This window comes from Solanum verrucosum, unplaced genomic scaffold (assembly GCF_900185275.1).
Source record: "Solanum verrucosum unplaced genomic scaffold, falcon-dt-bn FXZP01000049.1, whole genome shotgun sequence".
NCBI lineage: Eukaryota > Viridiplantae > Streptophyta > Magnoliopsida > Solanales > Solanaceae > Solanum > Solanum verrucosum.
In genome coordinates this window covers 8,394,779-8,409,599 of record NW_026020221.1, presented here as the reverse complement: position 1 = coordinate 8,409,599, position 14,821 = coordinate 8,394,779, and the positions used below count along the sequence as shown (strand labels likewise).

General features: G+C 30.7%; 2 protein-coding genes across 2 annotated transcripts; both read left to right on the top strand.

The window, feature by feature from the left end:
- The first annotated feature begins 1,445 nt into the window (after positions 1-1,445).
- On the top strand, positions 1,446-1,928 carry LOC125831492 (uncharacterized). The gene has a single exon (XM_049510670.1). It carries the CDS (start codon positions 1,446-1,448, stop codon positions 1,926-1,928), a length of 483 nt encoding a protein of 160 aa, XP_049366627.1.
- Positions 1,929-13,800: 11,872 nt separating this feature from the next.
- LOC125831491 (uncharacterized) lies at positions 13,801-14,283 on the top strand. The gene has a single exon (XM_049510669.1). It carries the CDS (start codon positions 13,801-13,803, stop codon positions 14,281-14,283), a length of 483 nt encoding a protein of 160 aa, XP_049366626.1.
- Positions 14,284-14,821: the final 538 nt, after the last annotated feature.

Below are 14,821 nucleotides of genomic sequence, written 5' to 3'. Positions count from 1 at the left end.
TTACGCAAGCCTAGCCAATAAAATAAAATAGAGCATATAAAATAAAATTCATTAATGGAGGAAGATGATTGGTGGTATTTGAAATTCCAGAAGAGAACATCAATGAATATCTATGATTCACTGATTTGGGAGTTTATAAAATTGTAAAAGCAGTTGGGAGTCGAAAAGAATTTCAAAACGTCCAAATGGTACTCTCTCCATTTTAAATTAATTAAATTGTTGAGACAATTTTCATTTTTCAAATTAACTTAATTGTTCATTTTTCAAGACTATTTTTAGAATTTTCTTCCAATTTTACCTTTCATTAGTTAGTATTGGAATTAGTTATTAATTAATGTTTAGTTATTTTACTCATAAATTTGATAATAATTAATAAGGGTAAAAATGGAAAGTTATGTCTAATTTATGTCTTAATCCTCTTTTCTTAAAGGGTGTGAAATACCTCAACAATTCAATTGTATGAAATGGAGGGAGTATAAGAAGATGAATTGTCATTCTAAGAGTGTTGAATATGTTGCAATAAGTGGCAATGGCGAGAAAATTAATTCACCGTTTGTTGATACATGATTAATTGTTGTAAAGCTTTAATTTTTCCAAACTTAAGATAAGGGGAAAAATGATAGGATGATTTTCTTAATTAATTATAGGATATTTAAATATTTTTTTTTAAATATTTTTATTTAGTGTAGGGGTAAAATAGTAATTCAACTTTGCACTTTGGAGCTTCCAACTGTATATATAACCAATCAATTTATAACCAAAATGGGACCAAATTATCTAGATTTACTTGACATAATTTCACTATATAGTATTAATAATTCAACTTTGCACTTTAAAGCTTCTCACTTTTAATAATATATATGATTAACTATGACATGTAAATATTGACTAGGCATAAATATCTTGATTCTTGTGCATGTAAACTTCTACCCCTTTATTTAAAGCAGTTAACTATGACGTGTATTTATTGATTATGTGTATTTTAAGAAAATATGTAAAAATCTTTCCAAGACCAAACTGTTCTAATAAATTTATTAGTAAAAATGGACCAAATTATCCAGATTTACTTCACATAATTTTAATATATGGTATTAATAATTTAAATTTGCACTTTGGAGCTTTTCAATGTTAATAATATATAATTAACTATGGCATGTACATATTGACTAGGCGTAAATATCTTGTGCAGGTAAAACTTTTATCCCTTTATTTAAAGCAGTTAACTATGGCATGTACATATTGACTAGGTGTATTTTAAGAAAATATGTAAAAATCTTTCCTAGACCAAATTGTTTTAATAGATTTATAACCAAAATGGGACCAAATTATCTAGATTTACTTGACTTAATTTTACTATATAGTATTAATAAATCTCATTATGTCTCTATAAATACATTTCAATGTCCCACTTCTATTTTCACAATTAGTTCTTCTCTAAACCAAACATGGCCATACGTTTAAGTGAAAAGTTAGCTAGTTTATCCAACGAAGCACAAGAGTTGTTTATCATGTATGGTATAGCCGTGGTGTTGATTTTTTTTAGTAGACGAACCATTCCTAGAGTTTTGTCAAACGAAACAACGGTTGATACATTGGAGGATCTAGCAAAAGAGATTAGAAAACTTGAGCCAGAACTTGTGGAGAAGAAAATGGAACTCACGTTCAACCAATTTATCAAGGGAAAGGTTAAATTAAATGAACTTGATGCTACGAAAACTAAAAGTTTGTTGGAAATGTCTTCTCGTATACGAGCTAAACTTAATGAAAGAAAAGAACAACTTCAACAACAATCTCTGATTTCTAAGACTCCGTCATTTCTCTCTAATTTTGAGTCGACAACTGAGACTGATGTAGATATAAGTGACAATTTTCATGCAGGAGGCACATCAACAAGTTTGGAGGGTGGAAGCGATGGTGATGATAAATGATTAAACTAGTACTTTATTGTTCTACCTATTTTTCAATAACAATATTCCCTACTTTTATTTTGTTGCATATCATTTGTTAGGTCATGTTGTTTTAATGGTATGTGAAACTTGCTATGTTAGTGGAAAAAATATATTAATGTTATTCGATCAACCTTGATATATGTGTAGTATTTGGGGATCTATTGAATCACATTTCAATTATATTCTACTTCTTATTACATTATAAAATTTAGTTTTATTTAGTATATATAATGAGTATTTTCAAGTTTAAATTCATTGTGTATACATTGAGTTGTTTGTTATTTAATTAATATTGAAGAATAGTACAAAGAAACATATACATTTGTTAGTTACACTTGCAGATTTTACAACGAATATTTAATATCTATGATTCTTATGTCTAAAAGACACCTCATAAACTATGAAGTTTTATGTATAAATATTCATTTGTAATTTCTAGTTTAATGATGGGCTAAATAAAAAATACAATATTTATGCTATTATAAGTATAGTGTTTTGGTCCCCGAATTAGACATAGGGTTTTGTATTTTTCTTGTCATCTAACCAGATGTGCTTTGCACGTGTATTCTACGTTTAATTGTTTAGATGTCATATGAACATGTGAAGAGAACAACTGCATTTTATCTTTTAGAACCATTTTTTGTTTATTAGTTTTTATTTTGTAAGTTATAACATAACATATGACATTTATGTTGTTGGCTCTCATATTTGACTTCTCGATTGACTGTGTACATAAATCAAAGATAGTTATCTGACTGTCCGAAGTTAATTGAGAAATATTTCCTTTTTTTACTGGAAAAATAAAAAATTAAAATTAAAGAATATGTTCTATCTGTGAAATCATATATATAATCACATGTTTATCTTCCACCCAACAAAGATATAGTTCATATACTTGTAAACGATTTTCAATTTACTCAACCAAGCATGATTCGTCAAAGAAAATATAACAACACCGTATTATCACATATATAAGGGCAGTATAATAATATGAAAAATTATTGGTCAAAAGTTAATATAAGGAAAGTTGAAAGATAGAAATAATTAATGTAATAACTATGAAATTTATAATATCATAACTAAGAATGTAAAAGAGTGTGAGGAACGTTTGCAATAATTAGTAATAACTAAGAGAATTTATAATGTTATAACTAAAGAATTAATGTGCAATAACTGAATTTCTAATAAATATTATACTGACATATATTCACATATGATTCATATATATTCACATATTTTCACATTTGTTGTGAGTTTTTTTCTAAAAAAAAAAACTCGGAACATTTTAAAATAATATATTTTAAATTTAGAAGATCTTGTTAATTTGATAATACATTTGTGACATTTATAATACTTTAACTTAAATACAAATACCTACCCATATATAAATATATATATTTGCATTAATGAAAAATATTTATCTAAAAAAAATTAGCTATTAAATAAATAATAAAAATTAAACTAATACAAACATCAACTGGTGTTATTACAAATCATATGACCTTTTCATCGTCTAAAATACTGATATATTAAAAAATAGTAAATAAGTAAAACAAAAAGGCAATGTTTACATAGTAATAACCATTTTGAAGCAAACATCCTGACAATCTAAATCACATAAGTAGCATTGATAAATAAAATCATTCTTATATCTTAAGCATGAAAAAACAAATCGTGACAATTCTCTAAATTTCGGAAAAAACATATTTAGAAGTATATATGTACATCACAAGAGAAATTGTTAAAAAAATTAAATGGATTTAGACTACATCACGTTAACTTCATATATTGGAACTGTAACACCCCAGAAAATTTTTGAGCTAAGACTCGAACCGTTCTTCGTAGTGAGTGAGATTTTTTGCAAGGAATTTAAAATTTCTTGAGTATTATGGTCACTAAATGTAGCACCTTCAGTTCCAAGAAGAACTGAAGAGAAAAGCATTCAAGTCATTCCTAGTTTTTCTTAAGTTTTGGGTCAAATTCAAACGGCCATAGCTCCTAGTACAGGATGAGTTAGGTGAGCTACTAGATATAAAATTAAATCCCTTCTAGTCCTCTTTTCAATGCGGCCGAGTTTCCTAAATTCCGAGCTTTGAGTAAAAAGTTATGACGGATTTAATAACGTCGCGCAAATCTGGCAGCAGCTCCATGATAGCTCCGCGACGCGGAGCCAACACGGACCTCACTGCCTGGTGAAAGATCTTTTCGACTCCCATCTAGTTTTAATTATTTCTTTAGGGGTATTTTAGTCCTAAAAACCCTTAGGAGGTCATCTAAATTGCCCTAAACGAATAGAAAATGAGTTTTCACAAATCAAAACCCTCTCATTCACTCCAAAGATTCTACGCTCAAGAAAATCAAGAAACGCTAAGGCTAGAGTTCATCTTTCAAGATTTTCCTTCAAGTTGCTTCAAGAAGATGATTCTTTCAGGTATGTAAGCTTCCATAGTGTTGGTTTGTTCAGCCACACGCCAATCATGTTAATTTCAGCGCTAAATTCATTCTAGAAAGTTGAAGCTTTGATGTTCTTGTTATGTATTCATGAAATTGCTTTCGTTCTTGAATTGGGCAAAGATTGAGGAGTTCTTGAGGTTATTGTGTCAATCTATAGAGTTGTTAGAGTTAGATTCTTGTGTTCTTGTGCTGGGTTTTTAAATCTAAAGAGAGATTGAGAAAAAGAATCGAAGTTAGGCGAATTGGGGTTAGGAAACGACAAAGAAAATTTTGTCGGTCGAAATTTGGAACCCCCTCCGCGTCGCGCAGCCACTTCTCAGATTTGGAAATTTCTGTTTCGCGTTGCAGAGATGACACGGAATGTTCTGCCTCATAAGCCATTTTCGAAACCAAATTTTAAAAGTCTCTCCGCGTCGTGGACCCACTCTCAAATATTAGTTTTCAGTCTTTTCTCATGCTTAGCTATCTAAAATCATTCCTAAACATCATGAGATCTTTCCTAAGAAAATCCTAAAATCATTCTTTCGAACATTCTAAGAAAATCCTTTAAGTCCTTTTGAGGAGTCTTCTACAATTTCTAATAACTTGTTTCAAGACTCGAGCAAGTGAGTACGAGTGAGGAGAATGTATTCATGAGTCAACACTATCACCTAGATTCTTCATCTCATGAACCATGACTCTTGAATTCATAATTCACATTCAAGAGAGAGTTAAGAGTAGAGTTTAAGAAAATCTTTGAGTTCAATTGTGAATCCTTTGAGATCAACTATCGATTTGAACTAAGTTCTGAGGAAGTAATTAAGAGAATGAGAAGAGTCGTATACATGAGTTCCATGTTATTATGTAGATCATCGAGTTGAGTTGTTTCATGTCCATAACTCCGCATGAACGTCGTAAGTTGAGTATCCTTCAGAGAAGTGGTATCTTAAAGTTTTAAGCCTTTAAGTGTTGAGTTCCTAATCTCTTTTGAGAAGTATCTTTGAGTCATTGAGTTGAATAGTTCATGCTCATAATTCTGTATGAACATTATAAGTCGAACAATCTTGAGATGAGAAGTATCTTTGAGTCATTGAATTGAGTAGTTCATGCTCATAATTCTGCATGAACTCTGAGTTAAGCATTCTTGAAATGAGTAGTATTAGTGAAGTTCTTGAGTTCTATCTATGGTTATTGAAAACCTTGCATTGGGTCGATCAAGTCCATAATTTGGCATGAACCATATTTTAAAAAGACTTTTACAAATGTTTTAATTTTGTTTTAAGACTTAAGTTTTGAGTTCAGTAAAGAGTAAAGTTGAAGTTCATTTCTTCAAAAGTATAGGGGGGCTATGTATTCCCAAAAGAGTTTAAAATGTTTTCACATTTAAATAAGAACGGAAAACTGAGATTTTCAATAAAGAGCCTTTGGGCTAATTTTCAGTTAAAGAATATATGCTTTCACAATAAAGCAAGAGAGGAAACCTTGATTTCCAAGATAACCTTTGAGCTAAGTTTTTGAGCAAGTATCTCAAATCATAGAAAGAGTTTTATTTTTACAAACATATGAGCTAAGTATATTTTGGGAGTAGTATTAAGCACCGATATGGGGATGCGAGTTCAGATAACTCAAGTCTCCATAAACCATGTAGCCATCATGGGTAGTAAAGGATCATACTTTTTAGATGACTCCTTAAGATGCTTTTAGAATAGACTAGTGGATCCACTTAGTAGTTCAGGTTCTATACCGATGGCAAGGTATAGGACGGTCATTGGCAACGTGAGGTAAAACGTTATACCATCACTTAGGCTCATAGTGGTGGTTGTCGGTTAGAGAAACTTCCACAAAAGTTATTGTATTCTTATATACACAGTTAATTATACTTTTACATATGTTTCAGAGTTATGTTGTATCCTTGCATACACACATAGTTGACAACATGTTTTTAAACAGTTTGTTTCTTTATATTGCACTTGTTTTAAATTGCTTTATATTGAAATGAGTTTAGTTATATTGAGTTGAGTATCCAGAGTTGAGTACTCAGAGTTGAATAACATATCTTTGAGTTGAGTAAGTTTGAGTATCTTTGAGTATTCCTTGAGTTGAGTAAGTTTGAGAAGAGGTAAGTATGTTTCCTTTTTATCAAGTTTCAAGCTTATGTTTATATTTTAGAATTCCCCTTACAGGCTCGTACATTCCACGTACTGAGCCATTTGGCCTGCATCTTTTCATGATGCAGACGCATGTATTCAGGATCATCAACAAGAGCTTCATTGATACATCCGGGAGTTCGAGTTAGCTATGATGAGCCTCCTTGTTTTCGGAGGATTTCAATTACTTTTAAGTTTAGTCAGAATGTCGTGGGTCTTGTCCTGACTTCCATCTGTATCAGTTAGAGGCTTCATAGATAGTCAGTATAGTTGAGAAGTCTGTATTATTCATTTATTTTATTAAATGTTTTAAAGACTTAAGTTGCCTATTTTATGACGAGTTGAATATATTATTTTTATTCTAAATTGTTCATTTGAGTTAAAGTTTTGAAAAGTTGAATTTATTGAATTTTATTCAGTTTTAAGTTTTGTATGCTTGAATCAGTTTTCCGCTTATAGTCAGCCAAGATGAGGGTCCGCTTGGGGACCAACAATGGTTCTCGAGTGCCAGCCACGTCCAGGGTGTAGGCTCGGGTCGTGGCAGGAACATTACATACTGATGTATATATTAAGTAAAAAAATAATTATTATATCATCAAAATTATTTTCTGCAATTACTCAAGGTTATGGAATATACCCTTCCATAACCCTTTTAGGATAGAACGACTTACTTCATCAGAATAATGGTACCTCATATTCCGCTAAACTTTAAACTCATTAATGACAATAAATCACACAAAAAAATAATTCAAATGCAAGAAGAAGAAGAGTAGAAAATTAAAATAAATTATTGAAAAATGAGAGGAAGCCCTTCTATTTTTAGTCAACAAATGGTAGTATGAACAAATGTTTCTGTGTCTTATCTGAAAAGTCATGACATTTCCAAGAAGTCACAACCCTTTGGAAAAGTCACAACTCTTTGGAAAAGCCACAACTCATCGAAAAATTACAATCGTTTAAAAAAAGTCACAACTTATCAAAAACGACACAATTTAACGAAAAAGTCACAACTTATCGAAAAAGTCACAACTCATAGAAAAAGTCACAATTAGGAATATTATAGTAATTTAACATTCAAGTAAAGAGTTCATGCTTTTAAGCAGTGGCGGATTCTAAAATTTTAAGGTTGTGGGTGCTTGAGTCAAAACTATAAAAAAAAACATGTTAAAAGTGAGATTCGAACTCGGGTTCAGCAACACAAAAAGTGCCTTAAGCACCCACCCAAAATCCAATGGACCAATCAGATCATTTGGTCATTGGGTGCTCTATGTTAATTTTATACAAATCCTTCTTAATTTCTACACACACACACACACACACACATATATATATATATATATATATATATATATTTCGAGACGAGGTTAATGGGTGCTCAAGCACCCTGAGGACAGGATGTGGGTCCGCCCCTGCTTTTAAGGTAATATAGATATATATTGTCAGAGCAGACATAAGGCGGCCCAAGCACACTAGTAACCTAAAGAGAAAATAAAATGGATGCCTTAGGTTTTTTTTTATTAAATTAATATAATTTTTATGAAGTCTATTCTTCTAACTCTTTGAAATGCTAAGTTGTTAATAATTTTCTTATAATTGTTTTATTCTAAAAATATCTTTTCACTTGATAATATGACCGGTTCATTAAATGTTTCTTGACATATAGAATTTTGATTTGTCAAACTTCTAATATTTCTTTCCTTTTATATGGAAAGTTCACTTTTCTACAAATACTCAATGTTTTCAAAAAAAAAAAAACCTATAACCTATTATTATTTAAAACGAAGTAGGCCCTCAAATTTGGAAGCAAAGATACCTACCTTTTTCTTATGGCTTTAGAGTCGGCCTATGTTTGAGTCTCATAGAGATCACATACATATTACCGAAATGAATGTTCTTGTGCTAATCAAATGAGCGGAGCTATAAGGTTAGATACACGTTAAGTCGAACTAGTAATCTTGGTTTTAACTATGTATTTGTATTAAGAAATTCATCGAATATGTGTAAACAATTTAACTTAGAACCCACTAACTAAGGTTAAGATAGAAGGTTAGTAGGTAGTTTCGTATTTTCTAGTTCCCCTATCAGTATTGTTATTATTATTCTCATATTTTCTTATTTTTCAATTTTTGTGTTACCGTTGTTTTCTTTACTTTAGTTATCGTACATTTTTTTTGTTGTTATTTGTTTTTTTTAAGTGTTTCAGCATGACTTCTTCACTGTTATGTATAAATGGTGTGCATCACTGCCTGTATAAATGGTAATCAAATAACTTTTACTTCTTCAATACAGACTATAGAGTCTAGGCAGCAGAGACGTTACAATGGCGCAATCGATTTACTTGACATAATTTCACTATATGGTATTTATAATCCAACTTTGCCCTTTGGAGCTTCTCACTTTTAATAATAGAGTTTTTGGCTAAAATCATCCCTCAAGTATGACTTAAACGTAAAGTACAGCCTTGTGTTACATAAGTAAACAAAAACCATCCTTGCACTATCCAAAAAGTTGCAAGATTTATCCTTTTGTCTATTTTTTGTAAGAAACTCACGCCACCAACAAAAAAAATGTTCCAAGTCGAATGAATATATGTACACATGATTAAGCTAGTCAAGTTGGGTGATTTTTCTAATTTTTTAGAAATTAAGGATTTAAATCATATTCAGACAATATATTCAAATTCTAAATATTCTTTGTAAAAAGTATGGCCAAATACAACTCCAACTTCAAAATTTTCAAATAAAGTAATTTTTATTTTATTTTCATAATTAAACGGCTACGTAATATCACTAAATTTCCAGCATTTCTGTACATTCTATAAAATGTGAATTGCATTGTAATAACGTACATACGTATTAAATATTTTATTAAAGAAAATCTCTAAATAGTTGGGTATAATATTTTTAAAATGAATTTTTTAACATAATTGTTTTATTTGGAAAATATATTTTTGACTGGTTTAAGAGTCGCCACTTAATTTTTAAGAAAAAATCAAGAAAACTGATTTTCAATAGATTAAAACAGAAATCTAGTGAAAATCTTAAAAGGGGGTTCGGGGGTTCCTATTAATGTTCTAAGAAGGATTTTAAAGCATTTAAAACATCCGCTAATGCGGTTATCCGACAATTAATTATTTGGCTAAATTCGTTGACTTAATTTGAATTGAACAATTTTTGTAGTTAGGACCATTTTAAGGAAGAAAAATATTGAAATATTATCTAACTGAAGTATTTTGTAAACTTATTTTTATTTTTTTTAAGTCAAGTAAAAGATGAATGATTTAGTTAAATAATTAATTCAAAATGGGTGTTTTTGGGGATTTGAAGTTTTGAAACCTTAATATTAATTTTTAACAAATAAGCACATAATATCAGTCAAAGTAAATAGGGAAAGAAAATTTGGGCCCAAGTCTGGATCTGTCCGCCTGGGCCAGTACTTGGGCCTAATATCTACTTTTTGGGCCTTTGGCCCAACACTTGGTACCTGTCCTAAACTAACACAATAATAATCAAGGTAAATGGGTTTTTGGCCCAATAATTACAAAATTACAAAAGAAAGCTGAAAATTCAAGGCCCTTTTTGCCCATTTTCAATGCATTTATACACAATATACAACTGATGTATATCATTGTATCACGCTGTATATTAGTGTATTTTTGGCTCCCAGGACCCGTAATTTTGCTTCTAAGCCCGTATTTCTGCTTCCCTTGCCTGAACACGGGTGAGGCTGACTCGAGACGACTCAAGGATATGCAACGAGGTGTCCAAAATGGACTCGGAGTGGTGTCACATGCAATAAGAAAAGATTAAAGATTAATAACTTACTAATGCTCCATCCAATCAAACATAAAGCAGCGGTAGAGAGCTTTAAGACTTAAATACTCATGAATTATACATATACCAAAGGGCAAATGATGCTCCCATAATTTATTACTAGCAGGAGACTAAATAAAATGAGAGAAAAATAAAATAAAATCTCCAACACATGATAAGCACTTAGACATACACAAATGAACATTAGTAGAGAAGTAAGTTGCAAGGCAAACAAAATAACGAAAGCAAGATTCTTGGAGAAAGAGAAGACTAAAAATATTATCTAACTCTCAAACAACAACTACAAAAGAAAGTTCAATGGTATAATTTCATCAAAAAAAGGGAGTAGCAAGTCATTTAGTACTAATTTGAAGGCAAACACTAACTTTCTCAAATAACTAGCAATTAAGCACGTAAACTTGACAGATTTTCCTAGTCGAATGCTTCCTTTCTAAACAACAACAATATATATATATATACATATATAATAAAACGAAATTCACACTTTATGACAAACTCATCAGTCTAAAACAATGTTGCTCCAAAATATGACTTTTAGCTAAAAGGAAATCGAATTAGACTACTAATCTAGAACTAGACCCAAATAAGTAAACATGTACATGGATAAAATGCTAAAAAAAATAATCAAAATAAACAAAACTAAGGTTCAGCACTAAACTGAAGCAGTAGGAACATTCATATATATTAAGAAAAAAGAACTGTCAAGTAGTAGCCATACTTTGAAATATAGATGGACTTTAGCAAGGAAGAAGAAAACATTTTCCATGGGGCCTTTTCAACCTAAATAAGAACAACAAAGTGGAATAGGGAGATCTAAAAATGCCACTACTGTATAACAAAAAAAAAAAAAACGAACACACAATGAGAAACAACAAATCGGAAATCGAACATTTCGGACCATAACTAGAAGCAAGGCTAAAGCGACATGAAGAAACCAGAAGCTTACTTATAACAAGGTGCTGGATATTTTGACATTAGAGATGTAAAACATGAGTTAAAACCAAAGAGACGCAGACATTAAATTGATCAAACGAGAATAGAGACCAGACTCAACAAGAAATCTGACCTTTCTCAGGGCAGCGGAACAGGGACGGTTACGAGCTAGGACGGGCAGCGACTTCCGACGACTTCGAGAGATTTCGGTGAACATTTAAGCAAGCAAAAGACTCGAGCAAAACCGTGTTTTCTCTCAAATTTTAGCTAATTTCTTTAATATTTTCTCTAACTATCTTTCTCTGACGCAAAAATTTCCAACTCTCAAAATCTCCCCTCTTCCAGTGGACAACAACAATTATATAGAAAAGAACTAGGGTTCGGAATGGGGGGAAAAGGGGTCCAAAATTTGGATCAACAAGGCCCAACTTTAATTCGAATTCAAAATCTTTCACCATTTTAGGGAAACCTCTTTTTCTGAGATTTTTGCCCTATTCCGGAAGAGGAAAGGGCGAATACGCGTGCCTGCTGTTGCTCTGTTGTACTGTTGCAGTGAGGAATTGAAGAAGACGACAACAAAACTCGCAGTGCTGCCCGATTCACGCGTCTTCTCACGCCGAAGTGGTTCACGCGTTGAGGGGAGGTGGGACGCGTACAGGGGTCGATTGTATGTGGGTGTATTGTACGCGTATGTCGGAGCTTATTGAAGGGAGTGGGCTGCTGGGTCGCTACTTTTGGAGAAGAAGATGCAGAGGAGTCGGTTGAAGTTGCTGTACGTATGATGTCGTTTTGAATGGTATGTATTGTTGTATGTTGTAATGTATGGGAATGGGTTAGTGGGTATTGAATTTGGGCCACTGGATTATAGTGATTGGGCTGGTGAGTGTCTTGGTCAAGTAGGCCCAAAAATTGGCCTAAGAGGAATTGAAGAAATTGGCCAATTGGATTACAACTATAGCCAACCAAAGCTTAAGGGATAGCCAAATTGATTTAGTTAGTGAATTCGGCTAAAATTAAATAAAGTGAATTAATATTAATTAATTAACGAGCTTCTTAATCTTAACAAAATAAAATAATCAACTTAATTATAAACTAATTAATTTAGCACTATAAACGACTAAATAACCCAATATTTAAATAAAGCTAAAATCCTTTTGAGACAATTTTTGAACATTTGTAAAATATATTAATTAGACACATAATTATATAATAATTAACTTAATTATAAATTAACTAATTGACTCAAAATTGTAAACTATTAGATAACTAAACAAACTAATCAAATATCTAATTGAACAAAATCTTTTTGAGACGATTTTCCAATATTTATGAAATACACTAATTATATTCATAATTGTATAAAAGACATATTATTATTTAAAAATTATAACAAGTGACAAACTATTTGAAACACCTTGCAAATTATTCTATTATATATTTATTCAAAATTTCTAAAAATTAATTATTTTAAATCATTTTGAAAAATTAAGAAGTTCAGAAATTAATTATTATCGGGGAGGGTCAAAATTGAGTGTCAACAATAATTTATCTAAACATCGGAACCTACTGTATAATATTTCAAGAATTATGTATTGTTGCAAGTTAATTTACTTGATGATGCAAAAAACATATAAACAAACAACATACAAAATTTAAATTCTGAGAATGAAAGATTCGTTTCCTATCCATATCCTTATTCTTTTTAGGTAACTTTGATCTTCTTGTCGTGGCTAAGACATGACCAAATTAAAAAAGTATATTTTTATTAGTTCAATCAGATTCTTAACAAAAATAGACTGAAGGATGATTCTTGTTATTTTTTCGATAATATAAGGATGTTTTTGCTCACTTATATAATATAAGGACATACATTAGATTTGAGTTATAATTGAAGGATGGTTTTAGCCAAAAACTATATAATAATATATATGATTAACTATGACATGTTAATATTGACTAGGTGTAAATATCTTGTACATGTAAACTTTTACCCCTTTATTTAAAGCTGTTAACTATGGCGTGTATTTATTGACTATGTGTTTTTTAAGAAAATATGTAAAAATCTTTCCTAGACCAAATTGTTCTAATAAATTTGTTAACAAAAATGGACCAAATTATCCAGATTTACTTCACATAATTTTAATATATGATATTAATAATCCAACTTTGCACTTTGGAGCTTTTCAATTTTAATAATATATAATTAACTATGGCATGTACATATTGACTAGGCATAAATATTTTGTGCTGGTAAACTTTTATCCCTTTATTTAAAACAGTTAACTCATGGTCTGTACATATTGACTAGGTGTATTTTAAGAAAATATGTAAAAGTCTTTCCTAGACCAAATTGTTCTAATAGATTTATAACCAAATACGGACCAAATTATCTAGATTTACTTGACTTAATTTTACTATATAGTATTAATAAATCTCATTATGTCTCTATAAATACATTTCAATGTCCTACTTCTATTTTCACAATTAGTTCTTCTCTAACCAAACATGGCCATACGTTTACGTGAAAAGTTAGCTAATTTATCCGACGAATCACAAGAGTTGTTTATCATGTATGGTATAGCTGTGGTGTTGATTTTTATTAGTAGACGAACCATTCCTAGAGTTTGGCCAAACGAAACAACGGTTGATACATTGGAGGATTTAGCAAAAGAGATTAGAAAACTTGAGCAAGAACTTGAGGAGAAGAAAATGGAACTCACGTTCAACCAATTTATCAAGGGAAAGATTAATTTAAATGAACTTGATGCTACGAAAACTAAAAGTTTTTTGGAAATGTTTTCTCGTATACGAGCAAAACTTGATGAAAGAAAAAGACAACTTCAACAACAATCTCTGATTTCTAAGACTCCGCCATTTCTCTCTAATTCTGAGTCGACAACAGAGACTGATGTAGATCAAAGTGACAATTTTCATGCAGGAGGCACATCAACAAGTTTGGAGGGTGGAAGCGATGGTGATGATAAATGATTCAACTAGTACTTTATTGTTCTACCTATTTTTCAATAACAATATTCCCTACTTTTATTTTGTTGCATATCATTTATTAGGTCATGTTGTTTTAATGGTATGTGAAACTTGCTATGTTAGTGGAAAAAATATATTAATGTTGTTCGATCAACCTTGATATATCTGAAGCATTTGGGGATCTATTGAATCACATTTCAATTATATTCTACTTCTTATCACACTATAAAATTTAATTTTATTTAGTATATATAATGAGTATTTTCAAGTTTAAATTCATTGCGTATACATTGAGTTGTTTGTTATTTAATTAATATTGAAGAATAGTACAAAGAAAAAGATATTTTTGTTAGTTACTGTCACGATCCAATCTATCGGGCCGTGCGGGCACCTACATACTACCACCTAAGTAGGAGAATCCTCTAATCCCAACAATTTAAAATATGCGGAAATCTGAATAAATGGAAATAAATATAAGAACAGAATTCATAATTAAAAACCTTTAAAACAATTTCGAGTTAAGACTTGTAAAGTAATTAAC

Bases quoted from the DNA above. Each gene is read 5' to 3' on its own strand.
- LOC125831491 (XM_049510669.1), top strand. From the start codon at position 13,801: ATGGCCATACGTTTACGTGAAAAGTTAGCTAATTTATCCGACGAATCA.
- LOC125831492 (XM_049510670.1), top strand. From the start codon at position 1,446: ATGGCCATACGTTTAAGTGAAAAGTTAGCTAGTTTATCCAACGAAGCA.